This window comes from Toxorhynchites rutilus, chromosome 3 (genome assembly GCF_029784135.1).
Source record: "Toxorhynchites rutilus septentrionalis strain SRP chromosome 3, ASM2978413v1, whole genome shotgun sequence".
NCBI lineage: Eukaryota > Metazoa > Arthropoda > Insecta > Diptera > Culicidae > Toxorhynchites > Toxorhynchites rutilus.
This window is the reverse complement of record NC_073746.1, coordinates 282630221-282652798: the sequence shown is the minus strand read 5'-3', so window position 1 is coordinate 282652798 and position 22578 is coordinate 282630221. Positions and strand designations below refer to the sequence as shown.

Below are 22578 nucleotides of genomic sequence, written 5' to 3'. Positions count from 1 at the left end.
TTAATTGAAAACGAACCACTTGGAGTTTACTTTGTTCGAATCTTATGGTTATTACCCCGAAAACGGACATTTATACAAATTTAAACACTCTCTTCTTCATTCGGAGGTGTTTGAAATTTCAAACAGTGAATTTTTTGCTGAAATGTTTTATTGCGGCTTGGAATCATGGTCGAAAATCCCTGTGGCATTAATGATCCGCGCTCGGCACAGTCTTGAATTGCGTTGCGTAAGCTTCAATCAATTTAACTCGAGGACGGGCAATGAAAAGCATCCATAAAAAGGGTCTTCCAGATAATTTACGACAAAAGGAGTGCGACTCCTTGCTACTTTCAGGCTGTTTATGATCTGTTAATGGCATTTTGCTGTTCGCACAGATTATCTCAGTTTATCGTCTCGCCAATATCTTGAATTCTTTGGAAACGTAACGAGCTGTGTCTTCAGGGTTATTTTTTTTTTGTTTCCAGCAATTACACTTCTAATGATCACATTTTTAACCATTTTCATTTTGTCCCATTTGCAGATATTCCCGGCGCGCAGATAGCACCAAAATTCCACAGGACCGGACTGTTCCGCAATCGATCCTCACGCATCTGGGACCCGCATCCGGAGTACAAAATTGACGCTTTCGGCATCACCATGCACGTTATCTTGTGGCACGATCGCAGTTTCATGCCCGAAGACGTTAAGGTAAGATTTGGGGGATGCTTTTGAGTAGTATTCGCCTTACGCGCTCCATAATCGTGCCTTTTGAAATAATGCGTTTTTATGAGATGGATAAATTGTTTCATGAATGCCTACTCGTGTAGGTTGTACATTTATTTGTGACAATTACGACGATTGAGCTCGTAAAGGATCATCTATCTCAACTCAGCCACATTTACCAGTTACATATTTTGAATTGAGGGAATGTTATTCTGATATTCGCACTCGGAGTAGTCGATCTTTTTTCGCAATATAGTCATTTATTTCATTTTATTTTTGTTTTTATTCACTTACTTTACTTTAATTTTGTAACAGTCTGTTTACGAAGGAATTAAAGATGTCAAGTATCGTCTGTCTTGGGCAGCCCAGACACCTCGAACACCGATGGCCCGTGTATCTTTCTCCAAAGCACATAGTTTTGGCGACTCTTTCATCCGATTGGTCACATGTCCAGCCCACTGTAACCTGCCACGTTGTATTACCTTTACCATAACAGAATATTAACACATTAAGGACCGCACGTTTTGGGGCAAACTTGTACGCTTCGTTTGTTCGGATACCACGAATGAGATCGTTTCCTTCGGCGTGGATGAGACGAAGGCGAGTTGGCCTTGTTAATTTCTTGACAGACCAAAGATTTAACCATCAAGTGTAGAAAACACGGGTTATTTCATTATCCATCCGTAATAGACGGAACGTGAAACACGAGAAAACTCGGGAGCGGTCCGCAATGTGTTAATAAACTTGATACAGCTCGCGATTCATGCGTCTGCGCTACATTCCGCACTTCATGCTCAACAACACCTATCGCTCGTCGATTGGTTTCCTTCAGCGTCCATGCTCCATGTCCGTAAAGGGCAACCGGGAGGATCAGCGTTCTATGCAGCGCTAGTTTCGTGCAAGTTTGCAGTCTACGAGTCTTCAGCTGGCTACGTAGTCTGCAGAAAGTCCTGCTAGCAGCTGCAATTCGTCTTTTGACTTCACGACTCACATCGTTGCCACATGTCTTTAGTGTACCAAGGCATACGAATACCTTGACCACCTCGAACCTTTCTCCATCCAACTCCACCTCAGCACTAACACCACTGGGACCACCACGCTCTCTTCCAGCTACTATATTCTTCGTTTTGGTAAAGTGGATGATGATCCCCAACTTCCCCACTTCTCTCTTAAAACGCCTAAAGACTTCTTCTACAGCCCTACGGTCGATCTCTCTAAAATCTATGTCATTCTCAAAACCAAGAAAAATGTGAGATTTTGTGATACTTGTATCGTTTCATTGCACATCTGCTCTTCAAACTGCACCTTGAATAGTAAGTTTGAGAACGCATCGCCTTGCTGCAATCTATCCATCCAAAGTGACTGAGGCCTGTTATTCATACGCATGATCCCTCCAGCGTCATTCAGAGCAGCTTTACTAGTTTCGTCGGAAAACCGTGTTCTAGCATTATTAGCCACATCTCGATCCGCTTGATTGAATCGTATGCCGCCTTGAAGTACACATATGATGAGATGATGAGATGATGAGTCTGCAGGTTGTATTCCCGGAACTTATCTAAGATCCGTCGCAAGGTAAACAATTGGTCTGTCATGGAGCGTCCTTCTCGGAAACCAGTTTGTTATTTGCCATCAAAGGGTTCCACAAACGTTCTTAATCTGAAGATCTGGATACGGGAGAGCACTTTGTAGCTTGAATCGAGCAACGTTGCTACAATCGAGTCAATGGCAAATGATAGGGCAAATGAGACCTTCTAATCAGTCATCTGACATTTGTTCATCCACCCAGTTTCTTAAAATCATTCAGAGGATTACATTGTGCAGCCTCATGCTTCCCACTTTTAGAAGTACGAGATTTGGTCCCCGAAAAGACCTCTCGTCCACAACATCCGAAAAGTGTCGACCATCGATCAGGACATGATCGATTTGGGAGCAGGCTTCTCCGTGTGGATATCTCCAGATGTGCTACCGAATGTTTAAACGTGGGAAATAGGTGCCACAGATAGCCATTGCTCTGGTAGTGGCAAAGTTGAATAACCTAACACTAACGCCGTGTTTTGGCACTCGCCATAGATTCGTTCAAGCTTCTCGCAGAACTCGTCCTTAGCACCATCGGGTTTATCGTTTGTCGGTGTGTAGATTTTGATTAAGCTGTATTTGAAGAATTTATCCTTAATCCTCAACACACATATACTCTATTCTTCTGTTTTCCTGACACTACGAAACCGACGCCTCGTTATGTTGCCTTGCTGCCACTGGGCAGAGTGTGCGATGAGTTCGAATACATCTTTTCATCGTTGTGTAGGTGCGCACCATGTACATTCTGTGTATTGGTATTGTTGTCGGTTTTAGCCTCATATATTGGTTGGTTAGTCTACCAACGCGCACAGTGTCAACTTGCTGTCATTTATTGTTTGTTTACCGCGCACGATGAAGAAGTACCGCGACGTCGTAGTAAAGTTGTGCGGTTGAAAGCCCACGGGGTGAAGCGACATAAAAATTGGTATGTAGGGGTTTTTGGGGTCGGGGAAGGTTTTTATGATAGTTCGAGATCCCTCCCCCCTCTCTAAGGGGGGGCTACCATACAAATGAAACACAAATTTATGCATTACTCGAGAATTAATCAAGCAAATAAAACCAAATTAGGCATATGAAGGTTTTAGGGTGCAAAAAATTTTTCTATGGTGGTTAGACACTCCTCCCCCCCCTCTAGGTGGGAGATTTGCCAAACAAATGAAACACAAATTTATGCATTACTCGAGAATCATTCAAGCATATGAAACAAAATTTGGCATGTGGAGGTTTTAGGGTGCAACAAATGTTGTTACGGTGGTTAGACTCTCCACTCCCTCTTTAAGGGGGAGTTGCCATACAAACGAAACCCAAATTTCTGCATTTCTCGAGAATTAATCAAGCAAGTAAAACCCAATTATGCATATGGAGGTTTTAGGGGCCACAAAACGTTCCTATGGTGAATCGACACTTCTCCTTCCTTTCTAAGAGAGGCTGCCATACAAATGAAACACAAATTTCTGCATAACTCGAAAACTAATCAAGCAATTGGAGCCGAATTTGGCATGTGAAGGTTTTAGGCACTAGAACCTAGGTAGATAGACACTCCTCCCCTCTCTCTGAAGGGAAGGTGAGCTGCCATACAAATGAAGCATACATTTCTGCATAACTCAAGAACTAATCAAGGAAACGGAACCAAATTTGGCATGTGGATGTTTTAGGGGGCAAGAAACATTTCTAAGGTGGTTCAACAGTCCTACCACCTCTCTAAGGGGGTGCTGCCATAGAAATGAAACATAAATTTCTGCATAACTCGAGAGCTAGTCGAGCAAATGGAACCAAAGTTGGCATATGGAGGTTTTAGGGAGCAATAAATGTTTTTATGGTGGTTTGACACTCCTTTCTTCTCTCTAAAGAGGAGAAGCGGAGGGTGCTGAACAACTCGAGAAATAATCAAACAAATGGAATTAAACTTAGCATATAGCGGTTTTAGGGATCGATAAACGTTTCTATGGTGGTTCGACACTCCTCCCTCCTCTCTAAGGGAAGGCTACCACACAAATGAAACACAAATTTCTGCATAACTCAAAAACTAATCAATCAAATGGAGCCAAATTTGGCATGTGAAGGTTTTTGAATATGAGAAATGTTTCTATGATGGTATGACACCCTACACCTTTTAAAATGGAGAGGGAGTCCCGTAAAAATAATACACATATTTCAACCAAACATATTCCAACCAAACTTGACAATTGAATTTTTTTTAAATGTGATAAAACGCACTCCTATATCTTCTTCTATCTATATTAATAAAAATGGATCACCGAATGTGTTGATAAGAGAAAAACTCGAGAAAGGAATTGTCTGATTCAGGGCTGTCTTTATTCTATCATATTTTCTGTATCAAACATTCATTTCAAGTAACAGAGAAACATGTTATTTGCAAGTGAATGAAAAATCTTGAACGAGAATTGTGTCTGAAAATAATCTGATATTATAATGACGAGTTTTGACGAGGTTTTACTAGGAATTCTATAGTAAAAGGGTAGATTAGAAAATCAATCAATGAACAGTTCTACGAACGTGCGCTTAGTAAAAAAAATGTGAATTAGATAACGAAAAATAAATTTTGGGCGGGACGAAATTTGTCGGGTCAGCTGGTTGCTCAATAAAAATTGACACATAAAAAATATATTGTATTTTAATTTTTTTAACACATTTTTAAAATGTATTCTTATTGAAAACCCTGTAATAGATGTGCTACGTGAAAGACGTGTTACTATAGGGCATTTTTATTCAGCCACTCTATTTGAGATTGACACTGAGTTCTTCTTCCGCGATATATTAAAGATAATTCAAGTAGATTGATATTCAAAAAAAAGAGTAAAGAGTGTGTAACATTTACCTAATAAACATAATGACTAAGTCGTCAACGATACTGTTATAGACGGAAATACAACTAATACACTTCACAGTTCACACGAGAAATCTAAGTCTACCTGAAGCCTTCTAAATAAAGACTGGAACGCGCAAAAATTGGTCGACTTCAAATTGGTATTTCTGTTGAAAATACATTTGAAAAAAAAACCTGAAATGCTTCATTTGGTAGATGAGTGTATATACGATGGTTGCTATAATGAGTTTTCACCATTTGCTCTCCAGTTTTCAAAATGACGTCCAAGTAAGAGGAGCAGCGTGCCAAAATTTTGCTCGCGCAGCAAAAGATTCGGACGATCTCGCACGCCAAGTTGACAAAATTGCTGGATGTGGCCAAATGATCTGTGACAAATGTTCGGGGAGCGTCTATCGACCGCCAGGAAGTCTGGAAGCAGCGGCAATCGTAATCCGGGCGTGGTAGCGACGACGAAAAAGTTTGCGGCGAAATTTAAGCGGAGTGCCTCCTAAAGGGTGTGTCACATCAAATTGCATCACGAAAAAAACGCTGTAGAAATTTAATTTTTAGGAATTATATCTTCAGTTTTCGCTTATAATCAGATAAGAGTGTATATATCACGTTGGCCATTCTTCACTGTCAATTTTTCGTAAATTTGGAAAAATGTCGTCGAACGAAAAAGAGCGTCGTGAATTAATCTTGTGCACTCATTTCGAGAATCCGGAGTTGTCACATCGGGACATCGGTAAGATGCTGGGAATCGTCCAATCCACGGTCAGCAGAGTACTAAAACGATACTTCGAGAACATAACCATCGACCGGAAGGTGAAGAACGGCAAAAATGGATGCTCCGTCAGTGAAAAAGATCACAAGCGCATAGTTAAGCAGTTTAGGCGTGATCCGAGAAGTTCGGTCCGGGATGTCGCCAATAAGCTGAATTTGTCAAGTTCATTCGTCCAGCGGACCAAGCAGCGGGAGGGCCTGCGTACATACAAGGTTCAGAAGGCTCCTAACCGCGACGAAAGGCAAAACATGGTGGGGAAGACGTGAGCCCGGAAGCTGTACACCGAGATGCTGACGAAGCCGCATTGCCTTGTAATGGACGACGAAACCTACGTCAAAGCGGACTTTCGTCAGCTGCCGGACCTGTTGTTCTTCTCCGCAGAGGACAAATTCAGCGTTCCGGAGGAGATTCGCAAGCAGAAACTATCCAAGTTTGCCAAAAAGTACATGGTGTGGCAAGCGATCTGCTCTTGCGGAAAGCGGAGCGCCCCCTTCGTGATGACCGGCACGGTAAACGGGCAGGTTTACCTTAAGGAGTGCCTACAGAAGCGCTTACTACCACTATTGAAGCAGCACGAGGGCCCGACCATCTTCTGGCCGGATCTCGCTTCGTGCCACTATTCAAAGGACGTGTTGGAGTGGTACGAGCCAACGGGGTCACCTTCGTGCCAAAGGAAATGAACCCGCCCAACGCGCTGGAGCTTCGCCCAATAGAGAAATATTGGGCGATTATGAAGCAGGCCCTCCGGAAGAACCCAAAAGTTGTCAAATCGGAGGCGGACTTCAAGAGAAAATGGATTTCTGTTCAAAAAAAACTACAACCTGACGTTGTACAGAACCTTATGGACTGGGTAAAGAGGAAGGTGCGAGCATACGGGCTTGGGCTCGAAGTATGAATAAAAAGAAAATGCCAAAAGTTGTTTAATAGTTTTTATTTTACTGTCTAAAATTTTCAAAAGGATCGGTCTACTGGGCGAATTTCTACAGCGTTTTTTCCGTGATGCAATTTGATGTGACACACCCTTTATTCTACTGTATAGCGGACCAAGAAACGAGCTGGATTGTCGACGTTTAGGAAGGTGAGCCGAACCAAGATTACAAACAAAACACGTCGGCAAAGCAACGGTCTCGAAAGCTGTATATGAATCTGCTCACAAAGTTCGACTGCGTCGTCATGGACACCAAAACTTTTGTGAAAGCAGATTTGAAGCATTTTAAAAATCCATCATAGTATCGAAATTCTCGAAAAAATGCTTCGTCTGGCAGGCCATATGCACGTGTGGTATAAAAAGCGGTATTTTTATCACTACGGGAACCATCAATCAAAAGATCTACGTCCAGTAGTGCCTGAAAAAGCGGCTGCTACCATTCCTAAAGCAACATAATAGACCTGTACTGTTCTAGCCAGACTTAGCGAGCTGCCACTATGGGAAAAATGCAATCGAGCGGTACGATGCGAACAACGCGGTTGTGGTACCCAAAGACCACAACCCTCCCAACAGTCCAGAAGTCCGCCCTAAGGAACGGTATTGGCCCCTGGTCAAACGGAATCTAAAAAAAAACTAATAAATTCATGAAAAACGAGCAGCAGTTTAAATCTAACTGGCACGGCAGTTCGGATTTGGCAAACCGTATTATGAATTTTGACTGAAAGAAACGATCTTTTTGTCGACCAATTGCTACGCGTTTCAGTCTTTAGAATTTCATCAAGGTTTACTTACATTGATTTAACATTCGACCCACTGAATTTTGAGCACACATCGGAAACAATTTTCGTTTCGTTTCGTTTGGTGCCGAAAACAGACACGGTTTGCTTGAAAATGCCGAAGGGAAAAGTGCTCACTGAGAGAAAATAAAGACACATCGATGCATTTCACCAATAAAATGTTGGTATCAGAGAAATTTCTCGTCGGATTGGACGATCTCATCAAGTAGTGCCCAATTATTTGACGAATGCTCAAGGATACCGTAAGAAGGAGAAAGTTCCACGTAAATCGAAGCTCTCTGACCGGGATAAGCGGGAAATAGCTAGAACAGATTCGAATACCTCAAAATCGCTTATGCAAATAAAACAATATTTCAATTTGAATGTTACTCGGGTGAAAATTCGTCAAGTATCGTTCAAGGATTACATACATGTTCTGGGATCCTCTCTCCTACCGTGTTTGCGTGGATATCGTCACAAAAAATTCACATTCCAGCAAAACAATGCGACTATTCATATCAGCAAGAAAACTAAGCAATGGATTAAGGACCAAAAACTTACTTTTTGGCCTGGTCGGCTCACTCTCCAGATTTGAATCCTGTTGAAAATCTTAGGGGGACCCTTGTACGCAGATTCTACACTGAAGGAAAACGGTACACCACGATTGAAGAGGTCGCAATTTCGGAAACATTCAAAAATATCGATAAATTCGTTCAGCAACATTTGGTAAATATTATTCCAACACGAATGTATATGCGTGTTACTTATTGATTGCTAAACCAACGGTAGTCTTACGTCAACCTTGCGGTTATATCATAGATATAATCCACTTCCAGTTTTTTCCAAATCAAAAGAGAATGAGCAGATGAATTAGTCGTAAGAATATTTTTTAAGTATTTGCCGAAGATTTATATCATGGAAAGATTCCCCATAATAAGAATATATCATAATTGAAACGATTTAAACCGGTCATACATATCTTCATTATCTTCAGTTACGAGATACTCCGATCAATTGGAGGATGTGCATGAATATGTTGACGACGTCCAGATAGAGAGTTAGGGCTGCAAAAACGTATTCTTCTGGGCTAATGCTGTACTTATGTTCTCCGCCCATTATCAACTGCGTGTCGTATACCAGGCAAATGCTGAACAAAAGCGCACCTGCACTCGAATATACGATAGTTAATATTCTATTCGGAAAAAACATCGCAATGATTCCGAACAAGACCAGAACGATCAATGCCACAACCAGAATACCTCCCATAACGGTGAAGTCCCACTTGGTTTGGAATGCGAAAAGTGTCAATCCAAGGCAGACAGCTGCTGTAATGGCCACTGCTAGCATAATCTACAACGAGAAAAAAATGTTAAATATCTGCCTCCCAATATTAGATAAACTGAACATTCACCTCCTGAAGGTTGAAACTTGCTGTCGTCACTCCCAGGACAAACGACATTGCCAATGTAAAAAGTAGCAGGAAGATGTAATTCATCGGAACCTTGCGACGGACCTGTCCGCAACATACTATAATAAGCAACGTGGCAAACGATGTTCCCAAAGCAACCCAAATCATATGTGGATGAGCTCGCACCCACTGTTTGATAGGGTCGCAATACATAAAAAGTGTTATGGCGCCGAGGGTGATGTTTAGTTGAATCTGAAACGAATTCATCAGATAAATTGACATTCGATCTCGTAGATTTTGGATACGCACAAACAATATCGCATAGACTTTCCGAATGAATGCTCTTCTTATAGTTTTATCATCAAACTCGAAGGTTTTGTCTGTTAGGTCTTCCGGGTCATAGGACCCATATCGTTGAGGCGATGACATTCTCAGTTGCATCGAATAACTAACGTTTTGTGGCTGATAGGCTAAGAAATAATTTCATGATTAACCATATAACTAAAATGTTATAAATGTTTAACCTCTGTATGTAAAGCTTTACCAGAACAGTTAATATTGTACTGATTATCTGGGTATTTCTCTCAATTGACACAAGCTTTCTTATTTTTTTTTCAAAGACTATACCGTCATAAGAAACGGCACCCTTTGATCATGTATCTCGATTTCCTGTTTTTTTTTTTCTATTTTAACGATATGGTATACAGCTTAATTCGTTCCGTTTTTTGCATGAAAAATACATTTATTTGGATAATTTTCAAAATATACGAGGGTCGTTCAAAAAATAAGTTTCAGTGCCTCAGAAATCGCGAAACGAACGCTCTCTTCATATTTCTCTTCAGTAAGGTTTGCCTTTAGTTATGGAAAGAGATACGATCCAACAACGAGTCGAGATTATTAACCCTTTGCTGTCGTTTGTCTGCTCTCAGCCACCACAGCAAGGGATCATACTAAATACTTTATTCAACGATGTGATAATTTACATTTTTTCTAAACGAATCCTTATGTCTAGTGAACATTTTCACGAATGTATACGGAGTTTCTATGAATAATAGGTAACGGTACTCGGAATAAACAAAATATTATGAGCTTGGAAAGATAAAAGGATCTCTCTCAAGAGAAAATAATTCCGACCGTAAGGGGTAAAAATTTACTATCGAAATTCGGAGTCAATGTCCTCAATTTTAAGAGCGCTTCGTCCAATTTATGGTCGTCATAATCATCCTGCCAGATCAACAATTGAGCGTCTAGTGGAAAAATTTGAATCCACAGGCACAGTACGAGATGTTCCCTTGCCAATGAGACAAAGAAGTGCCCGTAGTGTCGAGAATACTGCTGCCGCTAGCGCATCAATTGAGGAAGACCCAAATCAGTCTCTCAAGCGTTGGGCATCTCTGTGACGTCGTTGTGGTGAATTTTGCGAAAATATCTTGGCCTACATTCTTACAAGATCAAATTGACGCAAGAACTGAAGCTCCTTAACCACCAGTGTCGTATGTTCGTGAATTGGGCTAAGCAAGAACCTAAAAATGATCCGGATATTCATCGAAAAATCATATTCAGCAATGAGGCTCATTTCTGGCTGAATGGCTTCGTCAATAAGCAAAATATGCGTTATTGGTCAGGAACCAATCCACACGTACTCCTTGAGTCACCATGCATCCTGAAAAAAATACGTTTTGGTACGGTTAATGGTCCGGCGGCGTCATTGGTTCGTACTTCTTCCGTGATGATCAATAACGACACTTTACTGTGAATGGGAATCGCTACCGCTCAATGAGAACCGAATATTTTTGGCCCGAATTGGATGATATGGACTTGGACAATATGTGGTTTCAAAAGGACGGCGCTACAAGCCACACAGCGTATTTAACAATCGATTTATTGAAAACCAAGTTTGGTGAGAGTGTTATCTCACGAAATGGCCCAGTCAATTAGCCGCATCGGTCATGCGATTTGACACCGTTAGACTATTTCCCGTAGGGCTTCGTCAAGTGGATGGTCTATGCCAACAAGCCAGCGAAGAACCGCGAAAACCGTTTTTGTTTTATTTAAAAAAAAACTTTTGTAGCGCTCTTATTGAAAAACCCGATAATTACCCTTGAAAGAAATGATTTTCAAAATTGACATTCATTTTTCTCAAAAATATATTTATTTTCATATTCTGAACGGAAATCATATGAATAGCCCATACAACTACCAACAAGACTACCATGCATCGGAAAAAAACATTGTTAAAGGGAAAAAGTTTTTTTTATCAAGTAAGTGGTCATTTTATCAGTTTACCCTCAATCAACAGTATGAAGGGAAACATGATGAGAGAGGTTGAATTCACCTCATCATGTTTCCCTTTTTTGACGTAGGATTACGTCTTTCGGGAACATATTGGGGTACAAATTGAAAATCGAAAATCGAGCACATCGTGAACATTGTCCAATTTCAAACGCTTATTGCTCAGTCATTTCATGATGGATTGATGAAATTCTTGCGTCAATCGATTTCGGCACTCCATAACAATTTTTTATATTGAAGAAAATAATATATGTCATGAAACTAACTATCGAACAATTAATAAATCGCAACCCCTATACTAACGGAAATACCCACTTCTGATTGGTCGAAATTGACGACACATGCGGCGGATCCCTAACAGAAACATCAAAACCAAGCTGCCTGGGAGAAATCGGCATTGTTAATACATGAGAGTAGGGGGAACTTTTGCTCCCAACGAAATGTGTTCCCTAACAGAGACTTCTAACCCAATCTGCCTGGGAGAAATCGGCATTGCAAATACATGAAAGTAGGGGGAACTTTTGTTCCTACCGAAATGTGTTCCCTAACAGAGTTATTAAAACCATTATCATTATCAAAAAGTATAACGATGTAATTCTTCAAACATATCCAAAATCAACAGATAGCCTGACGGAATCCTACGTCAACTATGCGGTCGTGCCTCGGACACAACCCTCCTGTGACTTTTTGATTTTGTCATCATTATTTACTAACTCTACCTAAATAGCATCATAATAGAGTAATATGAGCTATGTTTCTTAGTTCTTTATTATGCTTCGATATAACGTACAATTCGATACAACGTACAATTTTGAAGGTAAAATGTACGTTACATCGAAATTGTCCTGTATAGCTATTTTCCAAATAGTTTTTAACTCGAACAGAAACATGAGGCCGAGCGTTGTCATGATGGAATATGCTCGACTCGTGTCTGGTCGCATAATCTGGACGTTTTTCGGCAATAGCTCGATTTAAAATTTAAACGGATCAGAAGCCTGTAGAAGTCTCGATTTATCGTTTAATCAGGTTTTAGCTGTTCATAGAGGATCACACCGTTTTGATCCCACCAAACAAATACAGAGCATTACTTTGGCACTGTGTATATTCGGCTTCGGCGTTGATGTTTCTGGTTGACCGGGCTTTACATACGATCGTATGCGTATTTAGAACCACTTTTAAAGCGTTTTGGATTGTCGTAGTTAATCCATTTTTCGTCCCCGGTTATGATTCGATGCAAGAAAGACATCCTTTCGTGCCGATCGAGCAACATTTCGGACATACAAAACCGCGGTTCGACATAGCTCACGCTCAATTTGTATGGAACATAATTTACTTGCTCTTCGTTGTATCCTGCTCCTTTGAGTCGTTTAGAAATAGCTTGCCGAGATACTCCCAATGATTCTACAAGCTACACCAATAATCGAACAATATCTTTTCAAAAATAAAGCCATTTAAAAATAATAAATAATTCAGAAAGTCCAGGTACATAATCGCAAAATCCTAAAATCTACCGTAGACGACGTTACTAACCGTTTTCGTGAACTGTAGTTAGATCTAAAATCAAAGTTAGTTTAACTACTATAACTTGTGATCGACAATGTATGTAGAACAATCAGAGAAACCCAGATCTCTCATATCCGCCCAGGGATTCGTTTGCGGGATTGACATTTTCATGCCAACAAACGACCGACCTGGACGATAAAGCAGAATCTAATGGAGAAAGCGTGTTTGGAATCTGTGTAGCAAGGTTCTGAGTAAGTACCAAGAATGCTTACTTATGGACGACGAAATGTACCAGAAAATGAATTTTGAGAAACTTACATGCAAAAGTTCTCTACGGCCCTACGGGATGCCCCATGGAAAGTTTAGGTTCTGTGTTTGGTTGGTTGTTCTTTGGTTGTAGGGTAGTCGGTTTTTGCTGACAAATTTGCTAAAAAGGCAAGAAATTTGCAATTGCGGATGAATACGTTTTCGAGGTTTTCATTACAAACGGAGCTACGAACTCGAAGATGTACAAGTAAGTATGCCTGAAAACCCCATTGTGTTTTGGCTAGATTTTGCGGTAACTGTCACTACAGTCGAGTGGTATCAATAGTATAGTGACGAGGGATTGATGTTAACCCATTAACGACCAAGCTGTAAAAATATTTTTTTTAACAAAAGCCATTGGTGTAATTTTTATTATTGGCGTTACAGAAACCCCAAACTTCAAGAATTATTTTTTTCCGTTCTTCTGTTACCCGGAAAATGACAAAAATCAAAAAAGCGCCAAACAAAAACATTGGCCAAAACCTACATTTTGTTCCTGTAGGAGGTCCAATCCAATCCAATTTTTTTTCTACATCACAATGTGTGATCTTTTATCAAAGTAATGTTTACAGTGATGTTACAGTAATGTAAAGTTTACATATTGTTAAATTTTGTAAGGTTTTATTTTTTGTTAGGTTATGTGAGGTTATGTACTTTTCGCACATAGTCTATTAGCTACCACCTACTGTCAATTTCATTCAAATTTGTATCGCATAACATAAAAATCGGTTTAAAGCAGCTAAGCTATCATTTGATAAAAAATGATGAAAAATTAATAATAAAAAACCAAGTTGCTGTTCGGTTTTTCGAACGCTTGACATAAAACGGGTTAATCGAAAAGATCCTCAACCTAGTTACCTCCAATTCTACACAATTTAGAAATTAGGGGAATAGTCAAACAAAAGCTACATTCGTTCACACATTCTCTCCCCTCTTTTTGCCTTGATAAGGATAAGGAATCGAGGCGGCCCATGCCGCCAAGATAGCGCGATCCGAGTCTAGCGCTGATCCGCCGTCGGAAGCGGCGTTGTCTCGGATACAAACCTGTGTTCCACTGGTTGCCCGGTTAGTTTGAAACATAGAATACGATCCCTTAGCAAGGCCTGGTAGCGAGCTTGTGCATTACGTTTGCCCGGCGCAAAATAATAACTCTTAAACTCGTGCACGGTATCACAGACCGTCTTCTTTGATGATGTTTTTCTCGTGCCACAATATTTCTAGCCTACTACACTTTTTGTGATTGGTTGTTCCTGTCGCACTTGTTTTCTGGTGTGATATATTCCAGGATACTGATGTTTTTATGAGATGTGGAATAATGGTCCTGGTGCAACAAGTATATAATTGTCTTTAGGCAAGTGTGTGTCAAATTAAAAAAAGGCCATATGATCAGATTGTTTATTGCTACCGCAAGGGCAGGAATGAATCATCAATAATACATCTTCAACTGCTTCTACAAAAAACAAAACCTTTTCAACGCAACCAACACTTTTTACTGAAGCATCATTTCAAAAACTTCGGAGCATTCTAAATTAATATCCGAAGATATAAACAAGCGTATCGGATAAAATAATGGCATAGTCCTACGTCAACAATGTGGTCGTGTTTTGAACACAACCCCCTATAATTTTTCGTGTTCAACCTTCAACGAGTGTAAGGTAAGCTCGCATAAACTAAAAAAGGCAATTGACTTGATTATTCGATCACAAAAAATTGGGTTAGTGATCTAATGAAAATGTACAAAAAAAAATTGGAAGGGAGTGGTTTTCAATATTGAACTAAATTTTTAGGTAATTTTTTTAAAGTGTTCATATTCCTCATTCGAAATTTTATTCACTGGTAATTATATTCTGGTAGGTAATTATCATTATCAGTATGATCAAGGAGTTGCTAGGAATGTGCCGAATAGGTGAATTCATTTGTGAGGAAAATATTGTGAATAGTTCATGTTGTCGGACTGATGAGATAAAGAAGACAGTTTCTAATTGGGGTAAGACGGATAGTGGAAAGTTTGTGATGGAGAGAGCATCCATCTCACGCTTTCTATTCGTCTGTTCGTAGGATATGTTCGTTCCACAAAAAAAATTTAACCTGTCGGTCTGTTTTTATTTAAATATTAGGAATTTTTTTAAAAATTGACTGATTCATTCGAAAAACAGTAACCTAAATGCAGTTTATTAAATAAACTGCATTTAAGTTTCGAAAACATAAGTTTTCACAGATTAAATCGAAGTTCATTTTACATGTTTATCTTACTCCCAGATCCTCTATACTCGTGAGCAGTGTCTTAGAATATCAACAAATATTCACGAGAAACGAGTATGATTTTGTTCCCGTGTAAATGACTTTTTTTCAACTTGAAACACACCGCCCTCATTATATTGATGACAATAACAAACGAGTTCATTTTGTTCATATCGCTGTTGCATGAGCAAATTTGCTATAATGAATGAATGCGACATTGAATGGGGTCCATAACTTCGCTGTTATTTATACTTTGGATATCAAAAGCAACAAATTGATATTCATCACATCCGAAACGATATTTGTTCTGGCAGTGAATTTAAGTTCAAAATAAATTTTATTTGGCGAGACGGTAGCAACGGCATACGCAGAATGGATACAACGAGTGGTTTTAGCTACCGTCAAGTCATTTGCGACATCGGGAATTTCATAAGGTATTTCCGATCACGGCATCCGGCAACTGCAAAACCCAACCGCACACAGCAGCCTCAGGTTAGAAGTTAACAACAGCTGATATTCATTTGGCTGAAATGAAATTCAGTTCTGACGTTTCCGATAATCAAGATGAAAGTGACACTGGGTGGAAAAAATAAACATCAAAACAAAGTTCATTTGCTCATATTCAATGGTTGCCTGGATCTGTCTTTTTGATTTTCGTTTGGAATATATAGGTTTTCGATGCAACCTAGCCCGAAAATCTATGCATTTGATCTTAGCGAAGATGATTTTTTCCAACACTGCTCGTGAGGAGATAAACAGATTTGCTCATGCGAGTGCGCTGTTCGTTCTGCAGTAAATAATTCACCGCCTCGTACAAATCAATGCTCTTACTGGAAGTGGCGGATGCTCTCCTTAGTCTCATGTCATTTTGCAACGATGGTTTCGACGACTGCTGGCTGCTTCAGAAATTATGAACATTTCTCCTTGGGTGATGTTTCTTTTTTTTTCTGTCTATGTTTCTGTCGATTGCTGACTGCAAATTTGCATGTTTCCTTCCCTCCGTCAACGCTCGCTACATTGGTCGACTCGTGGCATGAAGACAGCATAATTACTCTGTAAATTATTGAATTTCTTATTAGAGGTAACCGCACTAACTGTAATTTGCAATGTTTGGAGCGTGTGCACGCTTCAGCGATTACGCCAAGGGGTGTTACATTGTCGTAGCGAGGGGCACTGGAAATACACAGCTCGTGTAGGTTTCCTCGCTCGCACTACCGAGGAATAAATTTTGAATCTAGGCCGAACTCTAGTTTCGAGTAGACTAAATTGTGACTGTTTTTTTTTTGCAGGTGACACATGTTTGGCCAAATGAGACGCTCCGGAAGCCGGATGACCACTGGGACCACGCCGGATTGCAGGGCTGTTTCTACAAGGGACGGGTGGTGGGTGACGAGAAGTCTACCGTGGCTGTCTCTCTGTGCGAAGGAATGGTGAGTATTTGATAATCTCGCTAACCGATGATTGAGCGTCAGTGCGTGAACGATGTGATTCTTAAATCGGCCACTGGGTTGTAAACCGATTTGGTCTAAAATATATCTGCAAAAATTTCATCGAACACTGAGACCAAATCGATTTATTGTTTTGCGCCATAAGATGGCAATTACGCGTGTTTAGCGGAACATAAATCTTTCGAACTCGAAGCGGCAAACACGAAATGTTTCCACACGAGCTGCCAACGACACGGAATGCTGCTAAGTTTGGTTATTTTGGTCATCTCTCGCTGGCGAACTTTGTGTCACCACGACTGCAAATCGCTACGAACCATGCATTTGGAAGGAATTAAATTTAATAGATCGGTATGGAACGTGCGCTGGATTAGTCGTAGAGAAATGTAAATGTAAACGAAATTATAGCGCCTTTCGCATCATTTAAATGCAGCTGAAGTTTTGACTGGTTGGGGTGATGGTTCGTTTTCATTGTGGTAATGACAAGTAAAGTATTCTAGTCTAAAAATGTGAAAAAAATATTTTTTTCTTCTAGAAAGAACTTATCGAAAATCCCATTATTTACCGAGTTAGAGCCATCTTAGTGATGCGGTATCTAACCTGGTACGGCCATAATAATGAACTTCAAACGCGTTTTTCTGACTGGCGTACACGATATCTCAAGTACTACTGAACTGATTCATGTCAAATTTATATGAATACAATCTGTATGCATCTCCTCTCTATCGTATGAACCTCTAAAAAATCACATTTTTTAGATTTTACTCTTTTTAAAAAATTGGGAAACGTAGGAAAAAGCGTTTCAAACCGCATTTTGTTTTTAAACGGTCGCCATTTTGTCAAAAAAGATGTTTTTGACTTGTCCGAGGCTCATGCGATAGCGGCATCTTTACTGATTTCGAATCTGTTCGATTTTTTCAGATAACCAGAAGGGTTGGAATCGTGTACGCCATGACACAACTTTTTTTTGAACCCCCTCACTTCATCAGTTTGTCACTATTCTAGTTATGAATATTTTTCTCCGTTCAACTTTTGTTTTATTGTTAAAAGATAGATGGACAAACAATGATATAATGGATCGTAAAACCACTCTTTGTTTTATTTTTACGGAACTCGAAAAAAACGTTCGAAATTCGTGTCTCTATACTTGAATACCCCCTTAAATTGCCGAGACGTGAAATATACGAGAATTGCTTCGCAGAATGAAACGATATCATTATTTTTTTTTATCCCATTTATTTATTTAAGGCTCATTAGCATTTTAGCTGTAACAGAGCCGAATTTTAATCGTGTACATGTCACATGGTTATCATATCTATAATTAGCAAATTACACAGTTGCCATTCGCCAGTATTCCTTCTATACCATTACATATGGTACATTCCCACAGTAGCCATTTAGGCGTAAGGGTATTCTTTCTGTTCTTCCATTATCCAGTTGGACCACCGGACAGCGGAGACAGTTGATTGATCATTGTTGAGTTATTTATAGAACAGTAGCCCGATGTGTCTGGCAGAGCAGAGCAGTTGTATGGATGAATCGATCTTATTTCGACCGTGGATCGATCTCCATCGCTGATGATTGTTGCGTGGACGTAGCTATTCTGTAACAACACAAAGATGGTCAATGAGGGCCCTGAAAAACGATATCATTATAAACTTAACGAAATTGTTGAAAACAAAACTAAACAGGGAAAGAATATGTTCATTCACTCACCTGGTAGAAAATTACTCAGAAATGGAACACAAATTTCTGCATAACTCGAGGACTAATCAAGCAAATGGAACCAAATAAGGCATGTTGAGGTTTTAGAATGTAATAAATGTTTCTATGATGGTAAGACTCTCCATCCCCCCCCCCCCTCTAAGGGGGGCCGCCATACAAAGGAAACACAAATTTTTGCATTACTCGAGAATTAATCAAGCAAATGAAACCAAATTGGGCATATTGAGGTTTAGGGTGCAATAAATGATTCTATGATGGTTGGACTCTCCACCCCCCTCTCTAAGGGTGGGCTTACATACAAATGAAACACAAATTTCTGCATAACTCGAAAACTAGTCAAGCAAATGGAGCCATACTTGGCATGTGAAGATTTTACGGGGCACGAAACGTTTCTATGGTGAACACACTCCTTCCCCCTCTCTAAGGGGGGCTGCCATACAAACGAAACACAAACTTCTGCATAACTCGAGAACTAATCAAGCACAATTTGGGATGTGAGGGTTTTTGGGTATGAGAAATGTTTCTATAATAGTATGACACCTCTCCCTCCTCTGGAATGGATAGGAAATCCCATAAAAATATTACACATATTTCAACCAAAAATATTCCAACCAAACATGCCAATTGGAAATTTTCGGAAAACTCTGAAGGAAAAAGGTAAAATTCGGAAAATTAAATTCCCATATGTTCTACAATCTCATAGTGACAAGTGCTGTTGGTCCATTTGATGTTTGCGCTAGCGAAATTGATCTTTTTTCGAAACTGGAAATGGATTTTAATGTGATGAAACGCACTCCTATATCTTTTTCTATCTATACCAATGAAAAAGTATCGCCGAATATGTTGATAAGAGCAGAACTCGAGGAAGTAATTGTCCGATTTAGTGCTGTCTTTATTCTATCATATTGGTTGAAAAATCTTGAACGAGAATTGTGTCTGAAAATAATTTGATATTATAATGATGAGTTTTGTTTGAAATACTAGTAATTTTATAGTAAATGGTAAATTCAACGGGGTCGATTAGAAGATCAATCAATGAACAGTTCTGCGATAAGAAAACGTGAATGTTTGAAGGTATTGATTACAAAAAACAAATTTGGGCGGGACGAAGTTTGCCGAGTCAGCTAGTTTAAAATAAAAAAATCGCAGAAAAGCCAATTCCGCTACTTTGGAAGTGCTGTGCGAACTGTCCACATTGAGCAATTTCTCAAATTCCAAATGACATCTTCCAGCCGGCGGAAATATTCATTTCACATCACCCACACGAAAGTCAAATTTCCTTTTTATGGAAGCTGAAATGCAAATGAATCTCAAAAACGGAGATCGGCCCGATCAGACTCAATTTGTTCCGCCTAGAATTCATCTGGATAATCTAATCGCTGTTCTCACTTCTGGAAGTTGCGGGGAAGCAAAATCGCATCGCAGATTGCGTGGGAAGAGTTAGGTTGTAAATCAGCTAGAGACTGTTCGCGCGAGGTTTGAACACGAACAGTCGAGCAGGTGTAATCGATTCGTAAATTCGGAATAAAGTGGCAATAAATTTGTAAATATATATTTTTTTCTTACTCGCATTATCTTGACATCTTGTTCGGAACCAGTCAAATCAAAACGTTCACGATTGTGTGGGTATTCTTAGCTCTGCTCAGATGTGATTCATTATGTGCACTCCATTCTTTGTATGATTTCCCTACGATTCTAGGTTACGAGGTCAATCGCATTGAATTTGGGTCCTATCAACATATCTGCAAAATGTTCAACTGGAGATATTATCAACAAACGCAGCTGCTGATTTGCGATTTACATTATCCAGATTCGGTGGCTGCCATGGCCGAATGGGCAGGGTTGTCTATTGCATGTATTGTGTCGGGAGTTTCGAGTTCAATTTCAGTCAGAATTAGAGATGTTGGGAACAAAATTCTACATCAGCGATCAAACCAATACGGTTGAGATAACGAGGTACATCTATTGAACGTAAGTACCGTTTAGGAAAAAGAATATAATCCAGACTACACTGGTCGAATCATCGATTCTGTTGCCCCGTGATGATAAATAAACAAAATTTTGAGTATTTCACTTTTCAATTCGCGAAAATTCTTCAAGCACCACTTGTTCGTGCGGTTTCTTAGACTTTCGATCTGAAAATAAACCGCATGGATATTATTTTGCCTGCGGAAAGTGAATAATAGAGGATTTAATCCAAACATTGTTAAATCTGAAAATCGTAAACACAACTGAAGGATGTGACAAATAAGGCGAGCGACTTGAACATACACACGTTTTGAACATCATTTATTTTTCTTGGACGTAAGATAGCTCCGTGTGAACAGTGGCACACCGCCAATGGATTATATAATCTAGCTAAAAATATCGGACATAGGAGGAACCACACCTCGAAGTCTACCTCTAATACTCCCGCCACCGACAGATGATTTGTTTACACAGCACAGCTAATCGTACCAATCGGGCAACCTTTGAGTTTTCGAAAAGCATCAGTTAATCGAATCTTAGAGGGATAAACCATTTCTGGTGTTCGTCTGTTAAACATGGGTCAATCAACCCGACCAAACCTTGAAGTTTTCTTCATGGCGACCGGAATGCGAATGTGGATAATCTTGACATCTTAACCTTGACCGAAGAGGAATTTGATTCACCGCGTTTCAGATTACCGGACCGATTCTCGCCAATTCTCGAAAGAATGCGATGCACTCGCTACCCGAAAAAAATGAGATACGCGGGGTATGGTTTTGATTTGGGAAGTGATTAATCTTCACGTTTGCGGCGATGCATTCACGAACAGCGGCGTGTGGTGCCTCGAGTCTCGCACCAAAACACCACACTCGTAACACGGAGATCGCTCATATGAGTATTGTTGAAATTTCTTCATCTGAACACAACGCGTCGCGACGACAGCCTCAAAGCCGCCGAAATTGAGTTCTCGCTTGTCACATTAAGTAGTTCGTGGACGTGAAGATGGTTTCGGCTGATGATGTGACGGATTGTGAAAACAGCACGGGATGGGATTACTGGTAGTGGATTGCGATCTGTTCAGGGCCCTTGAAGCAGATGGTTGGAGCGAGATAGCGAACACGAACGCCCTTCCAATCTCGCCCATGAGTCAAGATGGCTGCTGATTTCAGTATATTTAGGATGCCACCATTGCCGACGTTCCGACAGCAGCGGGAGCCGAATAGGATTATGCTGAAATGTTTTAGTGAAATGTTGACAGGGATTAGCCGAAGTCAGTAGCGATGCAGTTTATTTTACAAGAGTTATTTGCGCGGCAGTTTCACTGAATCACTCAAAGTATGTTGGCAAATGTCAAACAAATGCATTGCCTTACGGAATGTGTGTTTGTCAAGAATTGAATTTAATAATTTATTTTTCACCAAAAACAAGGGTATTGTAAGAAAACGTTTTGTGTAACTATCAAAACTTAAAACTGTAGAATCGGCCTTTTACTGCAATTTAATACTGTATCCAGTAAAGTTATCAAAGGATGATATCATTCAAAATATTATCCATCGCTTATCATTTTTTCCATATTTCTGTCAATTTATGAATTTTCTAGCGATTGTACTGCGCATTGTCGGAAGTCAGGAATTAATCAAGTATATATCTGGAATACTGTTTTGTCCTTTTGAGAGCGCTCTGCTTGAGACGGGAAAATGTCTAGGCTAGCAAATTCTGAGTGAAGTGACTCATATGTTGTCTTCAAAATTCAACTAGTTTCAGTGGCCCATTCTGATCATATCGAATTCAGAACATTACATTGGTGGCCTGGATATACGGAAGAACTTTTTTTTTCTTTTCTATGACAAGAACCACAACCAGAACGTCAATCGAACTCGAAACTATGGCGCTCTCGGTATGTTTGGCGCTAGCTATTCGGCCATGAGCTTCAGTATCTGTGGCATCCATTTCTTTTTGCTTTCGAATGAATCCCAATGATTTAAGATGCTTGGAAATTGATACTAGAATCAAGGATGATGGATGTCTGAATGGCCGCTTGCTTAATACACTAACGATGAGCAAACTCAGCGAAAGCATTTTCAGCAGGTTTCTTTAT

General features: G+C 39.9%; 2 protein-coding genes across 8 annotated transcripts in view; one reads left to right on the top strand and one right to left on the bottom strand.

Annotated features, from left to right (window-relative positions):
- The window catches only part of LOC129776108 (A disintegrin and metalloproteinase with thrombospondin motifs 20), a 536521-nt gene that overhangs the window by 328207 nt on the left and 185736 nt on the right, over positions 1 to 22578 (top strand). For all 7 annotated transcript variants that reach the window (XM_055781520.1, XM_055781521.1, XM_055781517.1 and 4 more), the window contains 2 exons: positions 521 to 687; positions 16632 to 16772. In XM_055781520.1, coding sequence (XP_055637495.1) covers positions 521 to 687; positions 16632 to 16772 — 308 coding nt within the window. The remainder of the gene's footprint in view (positions 1 to 520; positions 688 to 16631; positions 16773 to 22578) is intronic.
- LOC129776112 (protein lifeguard 2-like) lies at positions 8529 to 9613 on the bottom strand. The gene is made up of 4 exons (XM_055781528.1): positions 9525 to 9613; positions 9310 to 9470; positions 9004 to 9252; positions 8529 to 8942 (listed from the first exon to the last, which is right to left on the bottom strand). The coding sequence occupies exons 2-4, from the start codon at positions 9439 to 9441 to the stop codon at positions 8583 to 8585; spliced, it is 741 nt and encodes a 246-aa protein (XP_055637503.1). The 5' UTR covers positions 9442 to 9470; positions 9525 to 9613; the 3' UTR covers positions 8529 to 8582.

What these genes read in the sequence shown, in the direction of transcription:
- LOC129776112 (XM_055781528.1), bottom strand. Translation starts at nt 9,441, where the DNA reads ATGCAACTGAGAATGTCATCGCCTCAACGATATGGGTCCTATGACCCG. An exon ending in AAGTCTATGCGATATTGTTT is followed by an intron (nt 9,253 to 9,309) that starts GTGCGTATCCAA and finishes AATTCGTTTCAG; the next exon opens with ATTCAACTAAACATCACCCT. An exon ending in CAAGTTTCAACCTTCAGGAG is followed by an intron (nt 8,943 to 9,003) that starts GTGAATGTTCAG and finishes TTCTCGTTGTAG; the next exon opens with ATTATGCTAGCAGTGGCCAT.